Source organism: Ictidomys tridecemlineatus, chromosome 1 (assembly GCF_052094955.1).
Source record: "Ictidomys tridecemlineatus isolate mIctTri1 chromosome 1, mIctTri1.hap1, whole genome shotgun sequence".
Classification (NCBI taxonomy): Eukaryota; Metazoa; Chordata; class Mammalia; order Rodentia; family Sciuridae; genus Ictidomys; species Ictidomys tridecemlineatus.
Genome location: NC_135477.1, coordinates 180034561 through 180057258, shown reverse-complemented (window position 1 = coordinate 180057258; position 22698 = coordinate 180034561). Strand labels below are relative to the sequence as shown.

General features: G+C 49.8%; 1 protein-coding gene across 1 annotated transcript in view; it reads left to right on the top strand.

The window, feature by feature from the left end:
• Positions 1-2802: 2802 nt before the first annotated feature.
• Lcp2 (lymphocyte cytosolic protein 2) overlaps positions 2803-22698 on the top strand; it is a 42256-nt gene continuing 22360 nt past the window's right edge. Inside the window, exons 1-6 of the mRNA XM_005334133.5 lie at positions 2803-3220; positions 7519-7581; positions 10491-10537; positions 20733-20798; positions 21234-21265; positions 22371-22405. Coding sequence (XP_005334190.1) covers positions 3143-3220; positions 7519-7581; positions 10491-10537; positions 20733-20798; positions 21234-21265; positions 22371-22405 — 321 coding nt within the window. The 5' untranslated portion in view covers positions 2803-3142. The remainder of the gene's footprint in view (positions 3221-7518; positions 7582-10490; positions 10538-20732; positions 20799-21233; positions 21266-22370; positions 22406-22698) is intronic.

The following is a 22698-nucleotide window of genomic DNA, read 5'->3' as shown; positions in this document are numbered from 1 at the left end:
ATCAAGTATAACAACTCCTGTGGAGTTGTTACTATTGTAAGTCCTGCAGAGATGATTTTGAGTATATAAGAGAATATTACACACCGACACTGTGACACTGTGACATTTTATATAAGGGATTCGGGCGTCCGGGGATTTCACTATATACAGAGGGTTCTGCGACCCATTTGCTGCAGATCTGAGGGACGGTGCAGATTGCGAAGCCTGGGAAGGACTTCGTGATCCTTTTGACCTGCTCCCTCGTGAGTTCTGGGTTTTTCCACCTGGCGAGGGGAGACAGTGGGATGGGATGGCAGAGAGTGTCCCAGCTCGAGTTGCTTACTGTTTTAAGGCACTATGCCCTCCCTGGTCCCTACCCCTATTCTGCCTCATGCTCCAAGACAACAGACCTATGCTCTAAACCAAACAGAGGTGGCATTTTCACAGCGTTGTCACTGTGGAGGACTGTTCTCAGGACTGTCCATTTTCCAGGTGAGGAAACTGAGGCTGGCTCCCATGAGCTGCCTGCACAGGGCCATACTGACCCTCCTGCTTTCCCTGGGGGCTAAGTGGCCCTGTCCTTCTGGGGCCAGGAGATGTGAAACTTGTGAGTGTTGGGCAACCTGCCCACCCGAGACTGGGGAAGAGGAAAGGCCTGACGCAACCAGCTTCCCCTACGTCACCTGCTCTGGAGGCCTGGCTGCTCTGTGTGGGGAGCGGGCACAGACACCCGCCCACCTCCTGCACACGAAGTGCAGTAGACATTTCTGAGCTTGTTCACAAGGTTGGCGGCCTCACTTGCTCTTCCTGGGAGACTCTGTGAGCTGCCTCGTGGATAGAGGGGGTCTGCGCAGGCTCAGGCGAGAAACCTGGGTTGAACCCAGACTCCACTTTGGGCAACTCACGTGACTTCTCAGAGTCTTGAGGGGACAGATGGCAAGGGCCCAGGGGCTGAGACTGAGACACATTTTGGGTGAGACCTGGTTGCACAGCCTGCTGGCGGGAAGCAGGAAGTAGGCCCCTCGCCTCCCTCCCTGAGCCTGTCTTCTCTGTGGTGAAGCAGGAGTAACAGCAGTGCCCACAGGGGACACGGTCAGAGGGACGTTCCTAGCTCACTGCCTGGCACAGGCTCAGGGCTCTGCCTAAGAGTGGTCGCCATCATTGTCATTGTCATCCAGGGTTCTGAGCCATTGGGGGGCCCTTCTCACTGAGCTCCAGGGATTGTTCATCTCAGCCACTTTTATTGGATAATTCTTCCAAAGGACCCTAATATTTAATGAGAGCTTCATTCCAACTTTTGCTTTTCCATAGTTTTTTTCTTCTCCTGAGTTGGGATGAGCATCATTAAAAAATTATTATTGCTTCGACTTCTAAGGATGATCTGCAATGTTGCTTTCCACAGGTGCTGTGTTTTGAGAGAGGACTGACTGACTGAGGTCCAGGATTCCCTCTGTCGGCTCCATCCTCCAAGGTCTTCCTCAAATCCCAGTTCATGTGGTGACGCTGTCTTTGATTATTCTACTTGAACATGCTTCTCTTGTTCCCTCGGTCTTCAAATGCCTGCTGTGCCAGTGATTGGGAAGATGAAGTGAGGTCCCTCACCAGGGCGAGCTCTTAGGTTGTGGAGAGCTCTTAGAAACCACTCCCTGTGGAGAGCCTGGATTGATGGCCTGGTGCCCTCAGAAGTGAGGCTAATAGCCGCTCACCATTTTGGACCACTTTCCAAGTGCTGAGACTGAGACTGAACGCACATCTCCCTGAATCCCACAACCCTGTAGTGAGACAGGCACATGACAGCAATAACGGGGTCCCCTAGATGACATGTAAGATAGAAACCATGGGTGGCCGAACCTGCTCTTGAAAGACCTTCAGAAGGCAGGCATCACCGTGGGCACTGACAGAGCATCACTTAGTAGAAGCAGAGAGGCTGACCCCTTCCTCTGACACTGTGACAGATGATGCGAGTGTGTGTGCGTGTGTGTGTGCGCACATGCGCGCGTGGGCTTACACATGCATGGAGCTTTGGGTGAAGAAGCTAACTTGTATTTAGAGGACCATGTGGCATGGACATTTTGCTTTTAGACACAGGACTCACCCATGCCAACGAGATGCTCAGTCTATGAGAAGTACACAGAGTCTCAGACGGAGGAAGAAAGCAGCAGATTCCCGTCTTCTACCTCAGGGGATGTGCTCCTTGGCTAGAATATGTGGTAGGATGAGTAGAACACAGGAGCCAACAGTGAGCACATAAGGTGGAATCCCAGTGAATAGAATATATAGCACCGTCAAATAGAAATTTTTTTCTTTCTAATTTTTCCCTTTAAGTATATCCAGTGAAATGCATCTCAACGTTGCACATAGAATCCCCGTTTTCTTTCTTCACAGTTGTGGAAACTGAGAGGCCTAGATTTTCAGTCCTTTGCCTAAGACTGTCCAGCCCAGAAGCCTTCACACCAGGCAGTGAGCCCTGCTCGCTCCACCGCGGGGCCCGTGCAACCCTGGGTGCCCAACCCGTCATTCACCCAAGATCCCCTCATCCTCAAAGAACTGAAGAGGCAGCTGAAGATCTTTGGATGGAAATGGAGGGTTAGGAGGGGAGAAGGCCGTGAGGCACTAAGAGGCCATCTTCCTCCCCCCAGCTCAGTAATGTAGGAATTGTCTCTATTTTAGGTCAACTGTCAAAGTAGATCTGTATCTGCAAAGCCCCAGCCAGGCAGGAGTGGAGTCCAGAGCTTTGGGGGTCAAGAGTCGAAGGCAAAATACTGGGACCGACCCTGCAGCCTAGGTCTCCATCACTGCCCTCCCACTGGGCCAGGATGACTGGGGCCAGTGGGGAATTACCAAGCCTGTCTCCTCTCTCTGCATTCGAGCCCCCGGAGCCCAGCTTCCTTGTTTACTTATTTAGAAGCCAGCAGAGGAAGTGGTAAAGGAAGCTGGCTGAGTCGTTTTCTGAGAAGAGACCATATTTGCTTGCAGAGGAAGCCGTTGCTTTCTGGGATCTGGCGACGGCAGAAACGGTCCCTGCTCCAACAAGGGGTGCTCCCGAGGGTGGCTGGGAATTGGAAGAGCCAAGGACACCTCAACTTGTGGATTTAGGGGTTCTCTCTGTCCATGGGTGCTGCTCCTCGGCCCAGCTGGTGAGCTTCCTGCCAGGTCAACAGCCATGGCACTCAGGAATGTGCCCTTCCGCTCAGAGGTCCTGGCCTGGGACTCAGACAGCCTTGCGGACTATTTCAAGAAGGTGAGCCCTGCTGTTTTGTAGGTGGTCGGGCTGCTAGTGCCCTCTGTGAGCTGGTGGAGGCTTGGAGATGGACCCGGGCAGAACCCGGGAGGAGTCTAAGACAGCAAGGCACCCACCTCAGGCAACCTTGTTGGCCAAGTGGGTGCTGTGGAGAGCACTGTGTTTCCCTGGCAATGGGTTCTGGAGGGAAGGATGCTCTGGAGAGGGAGCTTTCGAATCCCTACTGTGTGCCGGGATCTGAATTGGGTGCTTTATATAGCCACTGTCCCATTGCACATGCCTCATTGTCTTGTGAGGTCAATATTGTCAGCCCGTTGGCTGAGCCACAGAACCAGCCCAGGGAGGTTAAATGGCCCAAAGCCCCAGGGACCACATGTGTCGGAGGCAAGAGTCGAGCGGTGCCACTTTGGTTTCCAAGTTCTTGCTCTGAGATGCGGAAAACTGCTATGACGGCTAATGAGGTCACGTCTGCTTACTAGAAAGGGCAGACAGAGTCCTAAGGTAGAGGGAGGCACGGGCAGGGGAGGAGGGATGGATGGAGGGCCACGGGGAACGGTGTTACTTACGGTGTTTGGGCATTCATTGCTCATGGCCCTGAAAGAGAAGTCCTCAAGCTCTGTCATCAGTCAGAGTCTCACTGGAGTTTCACGAGTCTCCAGAGACAGGCAGAAAACTGCTAAGAGTGGCAGGAATAGGGGAGGGAAATTGAGCCCCCGGAGGCGTGGGGCTCAGCAAGGCAGAGTCAGAAGCTAAGCTTCTGGCAGAGCCGTGACCAGTGTTGTTCTCTGACCTTCCAAACTTGGAAGGCATGTTCAAGGGTCCTTATGCTTGGTCATCTTGATGGGGACCACATAGCTGCTTGGGCAGACCTCAAGTCATGTGACTCGGTTAGAGACCCTCTACCCCTATCTATGGGGCAAAATGTCTTATGACAGGTCTTTGAGCTTCTGACACCCCCTTCCATGCAGGCTGGCATCAAATTCAGTTGATCTTCCAGACCACGATACAGATGCGATGATAAAGCTAAGACCATAGAACTCATCTAATTCAACTTCCTATTTCTCCTGGGCAAACTGGGATCCAAGGGCCTGGAATAGACTCCCTGGGACACGTGGTCAAACCCGGGATCGATTCAGTGCGATGGTGTTTACAGTCCCAACTGTTCTTCCCCAACCTATAGGAGAAAGTGCTAGCATGCTGAACTGGGTGTGGCATGGGGGGCCTCAGCCCGCAGATCCTGTTATTGCCACTTTTTGTGCATTTTATTTTTGTTACTTTCCCCCATGAGTTATCATAAACCTAGCTTTCAGCATGGTAGGCACAAAGATCACTGGGGGACTGACTTCCGAATAGCATTTCCAAGTGCTTTTCTCAAGGTAGACCACAGGTCAGGACAAAAGGTGAAAACTTCCAAGATGACCCATTAGCTCACTGAAGGAAGGACAAAGGAATTTAGGGTCATGGAGGCAAAGTCTGGGGAGAGGCGGGGGGGGGAGGGGGCCTCAGGCAGGTGCCATCTTCAAGGCTGACCAGGAAAATTATGCAACCCGGTTGAATGACTGAGGTTCTGTTGGTCAAGTTCCCAGTGGAGCAGGCAGACGGCCCACAGTCAGGGATGATCCAGGGAGACACCAGACTGCCTGAGTTGGGGAAGGAGGTCTCAGAGATCCCAGACCCCAGCAGAAATGCATAGTGCTGGAGCAATTTCCCCTCCTGAAATAAAAGGACAAGGGGGCTGAGGATGACCTGTGTTCTTGGAAGTCCCAGCCCAGCACAGAGATGGAAAAAGACCTTCACATCCTTAGCCCCAGCCCCTAGAGAGGGAGCTGACCAGGGAAACTGACCACAGAGTCGTTTGGAATGAGCCATTTAGAGCATCGGTCAGCAAGTGCAATGTCCACAGAAGCAGAGGGTCAGGAGCCATGCTCCAGGACACCTTCCACCACCTCTGGAGTCAGGCATGCTTTGGTTTGAGTCCTGCCGCTGCCATCTGCTGGCTTGGTGACTTCCTTGGGTTCCTTTGATTCTTAAATTCCTCCCCAAGAAAATAGAGATACTAACAACTAACCAATGGGATGATCATGAGGATTAAAGAAAATAATGTGCCCAAGGCAGTCAGCAGAGAGAGGGACCTAATTAATATTCAATTTCCGCAGCTCCTAGTCCAATACTTGGCCTCTATTTGGGAACGACCAGACAGACTGGCAGAGTTTTGTGTCCAGCGCCTCAGACATGTGGGTCTCATCCTATATCCAGCATGTAGGACCCCAAGGACGGAGGCCACATGAAGCCTCTAACTCCTCCAATTCCTTTGGGCCTGCCAGGAGAGCACCTTAAGCTGTGCTGTGGGGGGTGGGGTGGGGGGGCACTGGCTCCCAGCCATTGTTCCAATCCCAGCGCAGCTCCCAGCTCACTGTGTGAGCTTAGGAGAGATCCTTCCCCTCCTGGACCTCAGCCATTCCACCTACAAAGCCAGGTAACTTCCCTAGGTCAGTGCTACCAAGCCTGGATGGTCATCTGAATCACAGACGATGCTAGTTAGAATTCAGACTCCAGGGACCCAGCCCAGATCTCACGGGTTAGGAATCCAACGTCTAGGTTCTAGTCTGGAAGTCTATCTAAGGATCTAGAGTCCAAGCCAGGACTCTGAAAAACCAGCCATTCATCTGATAATGATGACAGCAAAAATGATTAATTAAAGTCAACTGACTCTTCAAAAAAAAAAAAAAAACGCCTGCATGTAGATCAGAGAGGCCAGGGTCCACAATGCTTTAAGCACTGACCTCTAACCCAGCTTTCTGAATATAACATTCACTCTGCTCTTTCAATCAAATGGTGACAACAATCGTATTTACTTTAAGTGTATGTTGGCCATGAGATAAGAACTTATTTCAATTAAATTAGATTCACTGAATTTTGGGGAGTTTGGCCCTGGGGTTTGACTCTAGGGCCTCAAACGTGGTAGACATGCCCTCTGCCAATGAGCTACATACCCACCCCTGAACTTGTCCTCAAAGAAGGCTACAAACTATGAGGTCCATGCTTTTGGAGGAGAACCTAGAACCCTCGAGTACAAATATTTAACACTCAGTACTCCAGACATCAAGTTTAGAGGTTTAGAGATATTTTGAGTTATTGAGGACAAGGTGAAATAGGTCTTTCACACAGTTACCAGTTGGTTTTGCAAAGTAACCAAGACCCTAAAAATGGTTATTGCTATTGATCCTACAACCTTTCTGAGAATCTGACTTACCTTAAATAGTCAGATTAAGACTCATGCAAAAGAATATTCATAGTGCTCTATATTTTGATCTGGGTGGATTATTAAACTGTACTTAGATTTATTTACTTCACCCACCATATGTAAGTAATATTGTTATTAAAAAGAATGTTCCTGGGGCTGGGCTATAGCTCGGTTGGTAGAGTGCTTGCTGCATGCGCAAGGCCCTGGGTTCAATCCTCAGCATCACAGGGGGGCAAAAAGGAGAGGGGAGGATGTCCCTGACAGACTAAAAGCCATGCTCTGGAGTCCAAGTGCCACCTCCATCACCTGCAACCCAAGGAATCTCATGCAAGTTCTTTGACTCTCTGAGCCCTGATTTCTCATCTGAAAAGCGGGAAGACTAAGTGACTTAAAGAATGGTTTCAGCACTCGGAATCGTGCCTGCCACAGAGCAAGCATTTGGTATTAATTGGCAGTTTTACTTTTCATTATTAGAGTGGCAGTTTGGTAAACAACCTAAATGTTCAGCAGTAAGGGGGTGATTAAATCATCTTGTGGCCATTAAAATCGCATTTAAAACGAGTCTGTCATAACAGTAGACAGAGCTGGTATTCTTATTTTTAGTACTTAAGAAGGAAAAAGGCAGAGAGGAGAAATCATCATCTCACTATGTTCGGAAAAAATGCAAGGGAAGAAGGACTGTGGGAGATGCAGCAAGGTCACCAAGGTGGTCTTTGGGGACAAGACCACCGATGGTGCTTCTTTTCTGCTGTCAGCTCCTCCCCACTTCCCCGGGAGCATATGGCCGGCCTCTCATGGGCCTCAAAGGCAATATCTTCCCTGAGGGCTCAGCCCCAGAACCCGAGGGTGAGCAATTCCTCAATTTCAGGCAGTCTCAAGGGAGTGGCTACAGCAGGGCTGCCCTGGGGACCAAGCCCCACTGTTAGACGGGGAGAAGGGGAGGCTCTCCAGCCACCAGGACTGCAAATCACTAAGCTCTGGGGCAGGCAAGGGAGGGAAACCGATGGCGGGAGCCTGCCTGTCACACTGACGGCATCTTCCTCTCTCCCTGCAGCTGAACTACAAGGACTGCGAGAAGGCAGTGAAGAGGTTCAACATCGATGGTGCCCGGTTTTTGGTAAGTCTCTGGCCAGTCGGATGCATTGAAGCCAAGGATGTTCTATGCTTTTCCCAATGGCTGTAGGGACAGCTGGTCTACCTGGTGCCTGTGGGGGACATCACCTTCGTCATCTCAACTACTCTCCTCTTTCTCACTAGTGAGTTCGTACACACACCAAACACACTTTTGATAATGCTGTCTTCAGTGTATTATAGTTTTAAAAGCGTTATGAAGGGCTGAGAATATAGCCCAGTGGCAGAGCTCTTGCCTAGCATGCACGAGGCCCTGGGTTCCATCCCCAGCACCACAAAATAAATGCATAATTAAATAAAATAAATAAAGTGTAAGACTTAAGTGCAGGGACACTTAAGGACCAAGCCATTAAAGGAAAGGGTCCAACTCCAAAGGTGGAGGCAGAGGCACTGAGCTTTGGCCAGGGAGGGGATCTGAGAATTTCCCTGGAGAGGATACTTGGCCTGTGGTCAAGAGAGAGCCTGGGCTGTACCTAGCCACCCTCTGGGCACTCTGCCCCACTCCTTAGTAAAGAAGTGGAACAAGACTTCAAGGGTTCTGTGGGTGTAGGGTGTTTCCAATCAGGATTCAGAGTGAGGAGGATAAACTAAGTTGTGTGCCTCTGTAAGTCGTGGTCAGTAAAGGACATGACCGTGAGACTTCAGGCCAGCAGAAGGGAACAGGCAATCACATGACAGTGGCCCCTCAGCACACCCATCCCAGTCTTAGATGGCACCCCCACCACCAACATCTGCTGGAACTTCCTTAGGAACAGTGAGCTTGCGACCACCCATAGTCTCCTGCCCTTTCTGGGCACCTCTGGGCCCTGTGCTGAGACTAAACATGGAGTCCTGTTAGGCTGAGTTCTGCTGTCAGGAGCCAATGTCAGGCCACCCAGCTAAGTCATTCATTCCCTCCCCATGGGCTTCCTTGACAAGCACTTCGCCGAGCTCTTCCTCTATGCTGGCCCCTGCTGTGTGATGGGTGAAGAGGTGATTAAGACATGATTCCTGGCTCTGGAGGCTCATCTTATAGGAGAAAGCAATCTTTAAGAAGGCCTCCGACCACCTTATTTCCAGATAAGAAAACATGTGCAGAGGTGCGATGAGATTTGTCCTAAGTCACAGCCACAGTTACTTATCACAACCTAATCACACAATCACTTTACTCTAATATTGTATGGGTTTTTAACAATCTTATTTGCTCATACTGAGCTTTAAGCCAATAGACTTCCTGGAGTTCTTGAAATTACTACAAAATCACTACAAAACACAAATATTTCTTTCTTGTACCTTTAGCACTGAGAAAAGAGGCATCACTATTGAGTGGGAAGGGAGGGAGACGTCTCTGAGGAGGGTCCTGGCTGCCTGGGCCACCCTGAGCAAGCCCTTGCCCTCTCTGAGCCTCCCTTGCTTCCTCATCTGTTGACTGAGCATGTCACATGGGGTCACAGCAGATGATGGTTCCTCTCAGCTCCTTGATTCCGTGGGTTTAGGTGTGATGGGACCGCTGTTTCCCTGGTAGAAAGATGTCATCTGAGCAGCCACCTGCTCTGCTCCACTCTCTGGCATCCATCAGTCCTTTGGAGAATGCACACATTCCACTCATTGTGTGACCATGAGGAAGTGACCGGAGGGGTGATAGGAGAATGAGAGTAGGTCGCAGAATTCAGTGCCTGCTCTAGGAACTGAAATATTTACAGGCAGGTTCTATGAAATCCACCCTCTATCACAAGTGCTCTGGGTACAATTTGGAACTCCTGGTCTAAGCTCCAGTGGCTTATCTGTTATCCCTTCCAGCTTTGGAACATCCAGGGCCATTCTGCTATTGAAGGAATTAGCTATCCTTCGTTTCTCCCCTCCCTTCCTTCTTCCCTCCCTCCCTCCCTCCCTCCCTTCCTTCCTTCCTTCCTTCCTTCCTTCCTTCCTTCCTTCCTTCCTTCCTTCCTTCCTTCCTTCCTTCCTTCCTTCCTCAGAGTAGTCGGTCTTCTAAATCTGTTTTGCCACCACTTTTTGATAGAATCCAGTGTGCTGGGGAAGGGGTTCCTATGCTTCCAGAAGGCATAAGCAGGAGAGGAAATGTGCTTACTACATGCGACTGCACATTGCCAAGACCTGACCACAGTGGCTTAGGGGTTGATCTTTCTCAAATAATAAGAAAGGTACACGTGGGTGCCCAGCTAGTGAGATGCTCAAGGAAGTCATCAAGAAACCAGGCTCCATTCAGCCTGCAGAAAATTGGTGGCTCCTGAACTAAAGGTTCTGAGCTGGCTACTTCAACTCCAGGCCTCAGTGTGCACTGCAGACAGGAGAAAGGGGAAAGGCAGGAGGCGCATGGTGGATGGTGAATGTGTCACCCTGGGGTAGAACCATTCTGGAGGAAGGAGATGCTGATGCTCAGTGGTGAGGAGGAGGAGGGAGGGAAGAGAGAAAGCAGGCCTGGCCAAAGCCTGATCTCCTCTGGACTTTTGGCTGACACCCTTCACCCTCTCCATCTTGCCTCGGGAGGTCTGATAAGCGGGGTCAGAAAGAGCCGGATCAGATGAATCCAACCAGCACCTTGCCAAGACCCCTTCAGGAAAACTGAGGAGGGCTCTGAATCCTGGGATAGAAGTGTAGGAAACATTCATGACATGGCTAAATCAGCCCACACAACCAATTCTATTTGGTTGCCCAGATTTAGACCTCACTGCAATTATTTTGTTATTGAATTCAAAATTATCTGTCAACATTTAGAATTTGGGTTGTTTCACCTAAGTTCCCAACTTTGGGATTCCCTTTGGAAAAGTAGATCCCAGCTGCTCTTCCGGTGCTCTGGTCCCCTCTACTGTCTAGTGTCTGACGTGTGACTTTGTGCCTGGCTTCGAGCCCCACCTGTGGGTGGTAACCTGTCTGCCACGTGTGTCTTCCTTTCAGAACCTGACAGAAAATGACATCCAGAAGTTCCCGAAGCTCCGGGTACCGTAAGTACTCCCCGACTCCATGGGCAGTTTGGGAGGCAGAGTTTGGAATGTAGAGTCAGTTATCTGCGGGGTAGATGAGTCAGTAGCACGTAACCAGTCACTTGAACGAGGAAGGCAGGTAGGACGGGTGAGGACAACGGCAGGCCATGGGAAGAGGGGTCTCATGGTGACTTAGAGAAAGGAAGCCACAGATAGAGCCCAGCTGGTAGGTGGATGCTCTTGTCAAGGACAAACTCAAGCTGGAACCATGTTTTCATTTCGCGTCTTTCTGACGGGGTAGCTTGGGCCTGTGACAATCGTACCAGGGTCAGGGGGCTTGAGGTTTCATCATGGTGTCACCGTTGACTTAATGATGGCTTGAGTTTTCAGTACCTCCATTTGCAGCTCAGCAAAATGAGAATGAAAGCAGTTGAAGGATGGGGGTGGAGGTCAATACTAACTGCTAGGGAATGGCTGTCAGGGGGATTGTGTTAGAGGAGTCTTGAGAAAGGCAGCCGTGATTGATTACCGATGTCTGCTGTGGGTGCTGAAATGGGAAGTTGTGGTACAGATATTGTGACCTGTCCTTCTCATTCTTCTGGTGAAGGTCTCACCTACTCAAATACCTATAGGAGCCAGATAGATGATATGAATGTGTAAATGGGCCAGGTTAAAAAACTAAGGCCTGTGCATTTGTCTTTCATTATACCACCTTTGAATAAAAGGTGACTATGGAGATATAATCCTCTGCTAGAAGGAGGATTGTATAGCACAGTTATGATTAAAAAGTAACCATCCTAAAGCTTTCATTGTTGGTGAAACAATAGGGGATGGTGGGCACTGATGTCAGGTCCCCTTCGAAGATGGGGAGGGATGAAGGAAAAGAGGAGTGAGGATTGGCTTTTGGAGCTGTCTGTCTCTAGGGACAAGTATTGTGGAAGATTGTTCAATCTTTTGAAGAATTTTCTCTAGCTACATGTGGATATTTGAGTGTAAAATAAATGTAAAATCTGGTTCTGCAGAGCGCTAGCCGTATTTCAATGCAGGTATGTGGTGACTCCCATAGTAGTTCCTCCTCATTGGCAGTTATTTGCAGTTTTGCTTTCCACATTTTCAGTTACCCATGGTCAATAGTGCTTGAAAATATAGGAGAAAGGGAGAGGGAGAGAGAGCGATTGATTCCCCAAACTTTTAAAATGGTACATTGTTATAATTGTTCTATTTGTTATGACTTAGTATTGTTAATCTCCTATTGTGTCTAGTTTCTAAACTAAATATCAACAGAGGTGTGTATGTGTAGGAAAAGCACAGCACATAGAGGGTCTGGTGTTATCCATGGGTTCAGGATCTCCTGGGGGGGCTTGGAACATATGCCCTATGAATAAAGGGAGGGCTGCTGCAGAATGGAGAGTAAAGTTATAGAACATGTCCGTGAGTGCAGAAAGGGAATGCTCTAGAGACCAACCACAGTTTTTCTTTAAAGGAAAGACCTTAACACCCAGGGGTCAAACTGGTGGCTGGTGGGGCAGATCCAGCCTACAGATATAATAGGTTTGGTCCATGCTGTGTCTTAAAATCAAGAAAAGCCTCACAAATCTAGTTTCTTTAGAAACAAATGGAAGATGTGGTGATCCAAGCTCCATTTTCTATTATTGTGGCAACAGTCAGCTGGGTCTGATGCCCACCGTCTCATTTAGCTGGTATTTGTGCTCCCCAATTGGCCATGGTCCTCACCACTTGCTAAGTGATTATCCTAAGGTGTGCCATTTTTTTTTTATCTTATGCATGGAGACTTTGTTTCTCTGACCAAGATGAAATGCTAGGAATAAGATTTACTTTACCACCAGAAACAACCAGTCAGGACATATTAAGTATCAATTTTCAAGACACTGGACACCATACAATGACAGACAGGAAGCTAAGGTAGGAGCCCTGTGAATGTCCGATGTTTTGAGAGTCTCTGGGCAACCGTGCAGGGAGCAGGGAACACAGGCAGCCTCTGTGGACAGCTTGGAGGTGGAGCCAAGAGTCCAGCAGTCTAGAGTACCTCAGGCAGATGCGAGAGGGGAGGAAACTGGATAGAGAAAGTTCTGGAGAGTTTCAGAGGTCCCTCCTCCGTAGAGGGCTAATCAGTATATACAAATGAGAAGACTACTTTTACCAAGCAAAAAAAAAAAAAAACTAAACTAAACCAAACCCCGCCCCCAGTCAGAGTGGAGGTCACAGTAGTCAAGTGGTCACAGGGCTAGAAATGGTGCCCATTTCTACCAATCTGGCTGGAAAAAGTCCAGATTCACAGTCACTAAGTAGACTGTGTAAAAGGACATAGGTTAGAAAAAAAAAGTTAATTTGAGGCATGGGAAATAACAAAAAGACCTAAAGAGAAATTTTATAGGTGAAAACTCTTATTTCTGAGATAAGAAATAAACTGTTTGGGAATAATAGTAGGTTAGACATCACAGGGAAAAAAAAAAGATTGATAAATATGGAAAAACAGAAATAAAAACTACCCAAAACAGAACAAACAAAGAAAATAATTATTATGAAATGATCAAAAGAGTATTATAGGACTTTGGGTCAGCTGGAATAGCCTAATAGGTGTATAACTAAAGGTTCTAAAGGATAGTAAACAGTGCATGTAGAGAGTGGGTGACAGAAATAATTTGATGAAATACTAGCTAAACTTTTTTCAAGTTGGATAAAATTTTAAAAACCAGCATATCTAAGCGTTTCAACACACCCTAAACCCAAGTAGCAGAAAGGAAACTAACACAAGGTATATTTCAACCAAATTGCTTAAAACAATTGATTAGAAAATCTTATAAATAGTCAGAGAAAAAAAGGTCACGTTGTGTATAGAGGAACATATACAAGGATTACAGCCAATTTCTGGTGAGAAATAAGGCAAGTGAGAAGACAATGAAGCAACATTTTAAAGTACTGAGAGAAAAATACTGTCAATCTAGAGTTTGATACCCAGCAAAACTATATTTCAAACGTGAAGGGGAAATAAAGACTTTTTCAGACATGCAAAATCTGAAAGAATTTGTCACCAGTGCTGACTTACACCACAACAAACATGGAAGAAAGTCCTTTAAGCAGGAAATGACACCAAATGTTAATCTAGAATTATAAAATCAAGAGAATGAAGAGTGCCAAAAATGGTAATTATGTGGGACTACATATATACTTGACTCTTAAGGCTATTTGAATTCCCATCTTCCAATCCCTATACAAAATTCATACTTCATTAATTTAGGGAACTGGTTACCCTCAATGAGTTGAGCCTTTGTTAATCGATCAGGCTACAGAGGTAATAGAGAGAACTGGATTATAGAACTGTGTTCCATGTGTTAAAAAATCCCCATTTGCAGGACATTCCCATTCTAATGGGAGGCTCAGCTACACAATCAAAGTAATTGTACTACAACTCCAGAAGGGCTGTGGCATTTGCATGAACCAGTCCAAGGGGTACAGGAAGGCAGGGATCTTTTCCCCCATGGTATTCAGGGAACACTCTGGGAGGAGGAACTCCAAGTTAGGTCTTAAAATATGCCATGGTGGTCAGGTGAAGAATGGATGGCAGGTTACTCTAGGAGTGTGTCTGGGTAGGGTGGGGGCATGTTGCAAAAGCACAGGCCACCCGTGTATTTGGTGGAACAACTAGTGGACCAGAGAGGCTGGGCTTCTACACAGGGGTGTGGAAACCAGAGTCTAGACTGATGGGTAGCCATGTGTGGGTCACAATTCATGAAGGCCCTAAGAGTGTTAGTGGAGCTAGCACACCAGGGGTGATACCAGGGTCAACCTGGGTCTTGGATCTATCCATATCCAAGAGCATAAAGAAGACTTAGAGGAGGTCTCAGATAGGCACTTGGGACCTAATTAGGAGATGGTGGGCATGATTCTATGAACAAGGTAGCCCTGGGGCTGGAGCTGTGAAGATTTGGGGTGGGGAGACTTAATAAGAGCTGTAGAACAGAGATGAATAAGGACGTTTCAGGTTGTAAGATGCCCTTTCATGCTGAGACTAGGCTCAGCTGATGTCGTTGAGCTACAGGGATAAGGGGGGTGAGAAGTGGCTGCTCAAGGATGTGGAAGGGACAGTCATAGCTCTTGTGTTGCAGGTGGGCAGGGGTGGGGACTGCTCTAGCCACGTGAAAAATGAAACCGAGTGTGGCCTATGGTACAACACCCTCCACTGTACTAAATGTAGACCCCAGACGAGCCATGAGGTCTCCAGGGAATATGAAGGGTAACATGAAGACCATGGCGAGTGTCAGCTGGGTGGCTAGTTTTAAGTGCTATTTTAGGTAAAAACAGGCAGATAGGAGAGCTTAATGAGGTGAGTGCACACTCGGAGGCCAGATTCTTGAAACCTAATTCTGCCATCCATGAGCTATGGAGTGTGGACAAATTATCTCAGCTCTCTGAGGCTCAGTTTTCTCCTCTATTAAGTGGGGATAATAATAAAACCTACCTCAAAGGACTGATCAGAAAATGAGAGCGAGTAATTCTTCCTTTTTTAAAAACCTTGATTAGCATCACTTCAAATTTTTGCCAATTATTCTATTTTGCTAGAGAGAGAGGATTAAAGAATAAAAAGGGCGTGAGCTGACTTTGCCTCCTACCAGTGGTGGGACCTTGGGTAGTTGCTTCTACAGTCTGAGCCTCAGTTTCCTTCTCTGCAGAAGGGCAAAGAACTCATTCAGGGAGTGGTACATATCAAAGGAACCTAAATTGCCTAGCACTGTCCTTGACACACGTAGATATTCTAATTTATTTTGTTTCCCTTGTAGAGAGGTTGGTTTGTCTTGATTGTCACTCTAAAAAGCCATGGAAAAGAAATCATGTTTTTATGTATAACACCCAAAACAGGATTATGCTCCTCAGAATATCTCTATTTTCTTCCCTCAGTGATTTAAAAAAATTTTTAAAAAATCAGATTTAGATAGATTCCCAAGGAAGACTTTCTCTCACTCTTACAAATGTCGTTCCTCTCTCAGGACACTGTGGATCCCAAGACACCCCAATATTGTAGTAATGGAAGGTTCTTAAACAGTGAGGGTTCCTTTGAGAGGGCCCAGGTTCAACCTCATGGCACGTCTGAGAATGGTGGGGGAGGTTGGCAGGACACATGTTAGGATCTGCTGATGTCTATTTGGAATTCATTGAAAGAGAAGATGTTTGCGTTTTATATTAAAATCCCAGCATACCTTAAAAAACAAGGAGCCGGGCATGCTGGGGTCGGTGGCGTAGGTAGCAGATAGCTATTAGATAATACTGTCTTGTAGCATTCTCAGGGTCCTATCACAGTAGCAGAATTAGGCTGGGAAACTTAAGATTCCACCAGAGAAGTAACAGAAAGATCTGTTTATAGCAGATATGGCCTTCAGTCTCTTCTGCATAGGACCTCATTCTATTCCTGAGATGGAGAACACAGGAGGTGGGAGAGGATGGTTGAGAGGAAGGGACTGAGAGGTACAAGGAGCATTCTTAGGTCTTTGAAAGCTATAACCAGCCCTCGGCAAAACTGAAGCAATTACAAGGTCTGTCTCCAACATGTCCCTTCCCCACACGGCACCCTTCCATCTATTGATTGATCCCTCCGAGGTACCCCGTCTCCTTCATGAAGGGCGCCTACTCCCAACTGCCACCCCTTCTCCTCCGAGGCAAGGTCAGTGAACTTCTGGGCTCAGCGCCACATTGACGAGGCCATGTGGCCTGTGACAGGCACCTCTCTGCATGCCTACCTTCCTCTTTGGTGAAAATGGACTGCTCCTAGTCGCATGTGGCTGGAAGGGTCGTGCGGCACAAGTGAAACCCACGTGGGAACTGTGGTCAAGGACGAGGGCGAGAAGTGAGAAGACCACACTGCACCCCCCCCATGACTCTTTCCCACCCACACCCACGCTCTCCTGTGGCACAGATGGCGGCGAGAGCCCCTACTAGCCTGCAGAGAGCCATCTTGGCTCCTCTCTGGCTCCTCGTGGACAAGGAAGGTTTGGAAGGTCTGGCTCTGGCTCACGGAGGCTGATCTTTGTTGGCAGAACACGTTGTTCCTTGAGGGAGGGATTAGATGCAAGCAGAGAGCAGGCGGCATGTTGAGGAGGGGCTGGGGCCAGGGGTCCTGGGGGGCATCGGAGCCCACTGTGCAGGTGCCTGCCCTCCCTGGGGCCTGGGGACATGCTGTCCTGGGAGGGATCAGAACCCAGTCTGAAGCTGGAGTCAAGGGAGCAAGCCTCCCAGGATGGCGGGAAAGGAGGAGAGTGGTCCAGAGACCTGGCTATGCGAGCTGTGGTGAGGACTCAGCTTCCCGTATAACCATCCAGGCTGCAACAGTAGAGTTTTCGTGAGAAACCGCCTGCTCTAACTGTGTGCCCTTGTCTCCTGCCTGCCTGCCTTTATTATAGGAGAAAAGAAAGTAAAGCAAAGGGGGGCTCTAGCATTGAAGGACAAAGTGGACAACACTGTCTCCAAATCTGTTACTGTCTGATGTCCCCAGGAGGGCTGGGGACTACCTCTGTATTCTTTGACAATCAGGTGTACAACTCCTCCTCCATGTGGGTGGAGGAGTTTTTGACCTTAGTTGGTCCTCTCCAGAACTGTCACCGTGGCCATCCTATTTGGGGGGCTTCATCTACGAGTCAATCCCATGTTAGTGTGAACACGGGTCAACAGCTGGTCATAAGTTACCTCAGTGCGCCTGCGCTACTAAAGGACTCTTCTTCCCAGACAATTGGAGACACTGATAGCCCCGATTCCTAGCTTTACATCAACATCAACGTACCCTCTCAAGAGTTAGTCCCATTTATCCTTTTCTCGTGACATGATTTCCAACTAGCTCCCTTGCTTCTGTTTATTTTCTACAAAATTAACTATCACCCTTTGGAAGTTGTTTAAAGACGACCCTAAAGTAATTTAAAGAACACTTGTGACCTTGCCTGCATTTCACTGCATTACGCAGGCCTATGTCCTACTCAACAGGAAGTAGCTATTGATTTGACTTCACCTCCCCTCATTCCCTGGGTGATTCAGGGTCTCCAGTCCTTGACGGGGGATATTAGGTATTAATTAGTAATGAGGTGGTCTCCAACTCTCCTGGTTCTCCTTTTTATTTTAAAAGAATCCTCAGTGTCAAGGATAACAGGAGTTATTTCACAAGCTTTTCTGGTCATAAGGGCCACCTACCTGGGCACTGGCTGATGTGACTGAGTCCCAGACCTCTCTTTGCAGAGTCTGATCACTCAGACCTCAGGTGGGCCCTGTGATCTGTGTTTGCAGCAGGTGCACCTAGCTAATCCTGATGATCAGGCCTGCCGGGGATTCCCCAATGAGACCCAACCCCTTATTATGCTTATAAAGAATCCAGGATTTAGGAAGTCTAAATGCCTCATCTAAGTCACACGCAGGGTCCAGCCTTGGAGAAGGACATATCACAGTCAAAGTCTCTGTGCCTGCAGGTTCCATGCCTGTGCGTCATCAGGAAAGACCTCAGACTGTGAAGATGACATATGGCTCCATCATGTAGCTACTTAGGGATGCAACTGGGCTGGAACCTGGATCATCATAGGATGCTGCCTTCCTGCAGAGGCCTGACTTCCTGTGGGTGGTGGAGCCCTTTCCCTGGGGCCAGCACAGCCCCCACACAAGGGGAGGCAGAGAGAACTACTTACTGTCTAAGGCTGCCTCTCCCCTCTGCCTCTTTTCCTGGTCCAGAGTGAGACCTGGTGTTTGCTGACAAGAGGGAGAATGAGTCACCTCCGGCCACTCACTGTCACTGGGGTGACACATAACTTTGCAGGTTTGTGCACAGGGAGCAGCCACCTCCCAGCCCTGCATGCAGCATGGTCACCCAGCCACCTGGCTGGGCCCACAGGGGTCCCACTGGCTCAGCGGGGCTCCCTGAAGCCCGTCAAAACAAGAGGGTCCTAGAAGGCCATGTTTTGCTACAGGCTGGACTTTGGGGCTCACGTTGCTCCCTGAGCTCTGTGTCGCTCCGGGGTTTCTGTGGTTTGGCATTTCCTTCCTCACCCCGTTAGAGCTGGAGCAGCCGCAGTCTGGCTGTTGGTGATACGGTAAGAAGCCATACCGCAGAGAGCGCAAGGCCTCGTGGAGATCTGAAGCAGCTTTGTGAGCTGGCCTGAGTGCTGTGGGACGGGGGTGTTGAGGTGAGGCTCAGCCTGCCTCCCAAGGCCTCGCTGAAGTGTCACCTCCTTCCTTGTTGAGGCAGGAGTGTTTTAAACTGCAACCCAGCCCAGCCCTGCACGTGCACGCCCCCGCCCAGCCCCCTACCACTGCATGTATATAGTGGCATTTCCTTATTCTGAAGTCACCTCCTTATTCATCGTTTATCACCTGCCTTGCCCTTCAAGCCATGAGCTCCTGGGTCTGCTCTTCTCACTGGTGCACCTTGAGCACCCAGCAGATCCCCTGACCCTGAGGTCCTTAGTGCATATTGTTGAATGACTCGGCATTGAATGGGAGTGGCCGCTGTAGCCAGCACCTGACCTGGCCATGGTGCAGGACAAGAGCAAGGCTCCCCGACCACAGTAGGAGACCTTCAGCATGCCCACCTCCTCACTAAGCAACCATTTAAAGGTGCCACAAATAATCATGTCACAAACATTCTGATGGCATGATCCGGAGGCGCCTAGGGAGCCCTGGGCCCTGCTTTAAAGCACACCCCCCCCCGGGGGGCGTTGCTGAAGTCTGAGTTCCAGCAATGATGTGGTTGTGGAGGCTTAAACATTGTCCTCCTTCTTTGTCCTCTTAAGCTCCCGGTATGTTATCAAATTCACCTGCCTGGCCACTGTCCTGGGCAGCCACAGTTCCCTGGGGAGTGGAGAGGAGGGGGTGGGAGCTGGAGGAGGGATGGAGGGAGCAGTGGATCTCAAGGGCTGAGGACTGCACTTGCTAACTCAGCAAGTGTGTCTTAGACCAAACTTGTCACCTGTAGATGGCAGGTCACTGTCATAGATGGCAGAGCTCAACAGTGTCTACTCCCAGGGAGCTTCCCACACAGAGAAGTAACCCAAGGATGGGGCATCCAAAGGACGCTGGCTTGGACACCAGAGAGTCTGGCTTGGAGGGTGCTGTGTGAACTGGGGAGACTGGTGGGCACCCACATTACTCTCCTTCTCCTTTTCAGTCCTGGGGATGGAACTCAGGGCCTCACTCACACTAGGCAACCATAGGACCACTGAGCTATGCCCCCAGCCCCCATGTCCCTCTTGTTGTTGGGGCCTCTATTGCCTTTTCTGTAGAACAAAGTTGGACCCGACCGTCTCCATGGCCCCTCACAGTTGCACCAAGTCTCTGGGGAGCAAAGGCGCCAGAGCTGGCATGGACACCAGCTGCTGGGGCGCGCTCACGGTGTGGTCCTGGTGGCAAAGTCACTCTCTGTCCTGGGGCCCGGGGACTTGCCAGTTCCGACATGCAAGCCCCTGAACACAGGGTTTCTTGAGGAGTCTTGGCCAAGGTTGGCCTCGGGATAGGCGACTCAGGAAACCTCTGTGCGCTCGAGGAGACGGCTTCTCCAAGTCTCCATGAGAACCCAAGTCACTGAGGAGAGGCAGGGAGGGGAGCATGGTAGACAACAGGACGCAGAACACCCCATGAGAGTTTGCAGTAAGGGGCGGGGATGTAGAGCACTTGCCCCGCTTGGGCAGCCCTAGTACTGCCAAAGGGGGAGGGAAGAGCAGAGTTTGTGATAAAAAATATGCAATGGGCAGCTGATTCCTTGAGGGCCAGGAGATGGTCTGATGGATCCTGGGACCAAGACAACAAAACAGCACAAGGATGTTTGACCAAGAGTCAAGGGACGTCATCCTCAGGAATAACAGCACCATAAATTCTGCCCCTGTAGTATCCAGATCCCAAGGCAGCATCTCAGAAGAGGGGATCAGGTTTGAGCTGACAAGTCCCAAGGATGGGTTCAGAGCTAGATTGAAGGCTCATCCAGACACAGGTCAGCTCAGGGGCAGAAGCTGGGGGACCAGCAGGGCAAGCTCTGATGCCAAGGTCAGGTGACAAGTTCTGGGAGGAGGTGAGGAGACCTCCTTGGAGTTGAAGGTGTGAGTCTGGCTGGGGGCCCTCAAAAAGAAGGCTGGTCAAAGTTGGCCCCGGGGCTCTGAAGTCGGAGAGTCCAGGTCACTTCTGGGCTCAGCGGAAACCTTGAGGCCAGGAGATGATGTTGTTTCTTTTTAATTTGTAGGATTCTCAGCAAGTTAAGTCAAGAAATCAACAAGAACGAAGAGAGAAGGAGCATCTTCACACGCCGGTGAGTGGGGCACTCAGGTGGGGATCGGAACCAACTCAAGAATTTTTGAACCCAAGTTGAACCCTCAAAGGAAGCCACAGAACTAGTTTTGTTCCACTGTTTGACCTGCAGGGATCCTGTAAGTCCTGGGGGTTTTGAAGATGGTGCCCGAGGAGGGGAGGGGGTCCCCTCTTCCTGCCCTGCCCCGTCCTGGCATCTAGGACAACAGGGGGATGTCCCCCCAAGATGGCAGGCAGTCGCAAACTCCCAGCGGTTCCACCAATGTGGCTTTGGTGGTTTCCAGAATTGGGGGGCAGCAGAGCGCTGGTTGCCAGCAGGACATCCTCCCGGGCAGTGAGGCATGCTGTCCGCTGGGGGCTCGTGGGCAGGGGGGCACTGAGGGAGGAGCAATCTTCAAGTTGCAGGACCCTTAATGCCATGCTCTTTGCCCTGCAGACCCCAAGTCCAGCGGTTTCCAGAAGAGACAGGTAAGGGTGTTAGGGCTGAGAGACCATTGCTTTAGGGGTGATAGATTCCTCAAGTCTTCTGTCCTCTGATTCCCAGGGCTCCTTGGGTGTCAGAGAGGTGACCCTACTCATTTGCCTGCCAGTCAGTTTTTACCTAGAGAAAGCTTTGGTCTCAGATGTGTGCAGGAAAGATGGCATTCTGCAGGATGCCTGGATTAAGGCCACTGGGCTCCTTGGCAGAGACAATGAGGGATTCTGGGAGCTCTGTGGAGCTGTTGGAAACACCCAGCCTTTGCCTGAGCACCTGCCCTGAGCCAGGTCCCCTGCTTCTGTAGATTCACAGCAGTTTTCCACTGTTAAATTGCATGTAGTGTTGAAAGGCAGATTCCTGGGCCCCACCTAGTCCTGCTGAACAGGAAGCCCTAGGGATAGGGTCCCAGAGGTCTGCATATTTTAAAACACTCTGAGATGACTTCTATGGACATGAAAGTTTGAGAGTCATTGTTACTTTCTGGTAGAGGGAGCTCCAACATAGAATTCCAGGGTGATAGTAAGTTGCTATCTTAATCTGTTTTCTGTTACAATAACAAAAAACTTGAGGCTATGAGGTTTATAAAGGAAAAAAAGGTTCATTTTGTTCATGGTCCTAGAGGGCCAAGAGCACAGTGCTGGCATTTGCTCAGCTTCTGGAGAGGCCTTCATGGCAGGTGTCCTCACCCAGTGGGACCCTTGAGAAAGCGAGGAGGTGGCACATGTGGAAGTGACCGAAACACCACGGGTAATCTTGCTCTAGAGCAACTTGCTTTCGTGGTGACTAATCCAGTCCCATGAGACTCAAATCGCGCCTGTGAGACCTGGTCCTGTCTCAAGAGACCTAAGCAATCTCTGCAGAAAGACCTCAATCCATTGGGAGGGCGGAGCCCCCAGGACTGAGGACCTCTTCCAGGCATCACCCCCGCCCAACTCCACTGCGGGATCCCCTCAGCAGCCAGTGAGGCTAATGGCATCCAATCTGGTACAGAGGGAAGGACGCAGGCCTGGGGAGGGGCCGCCGTGGGGGAGCCGCTTTGACTTTCCCTCAAGATGGCTTCTTGGGTGCTGATGACGGTGTTGTCTCCTCCCACAGAAAGCCATGAAGAGGACGGGGGCTGGTCATCCTTCGTGAGTATGGCGGGGCTGTCCCTTGTCGTAAGAAGGAGAGGCCGTGCCCAGGGGGACAGCCTCTGATAAGGTGGTGGCTCCCCCCGGGCTCAGAGCGTGTGCTCTGCCCAGGGCCAAGCGGTAAACGGCTCGGCTTTGCAAGCCCTAGGTCCTGCCTCCTGCTCAGCCCTGCCACTGAAACACGAAGCAGCCACCCACAGTGTGCCACAGGCCAGCCTGGCTGGGTGCCCACAAAGCTCCAGTCACAAGAGCAGAAGGGGCTGGACCCAGTCCCCAGCAGGAGTTTGCCGACC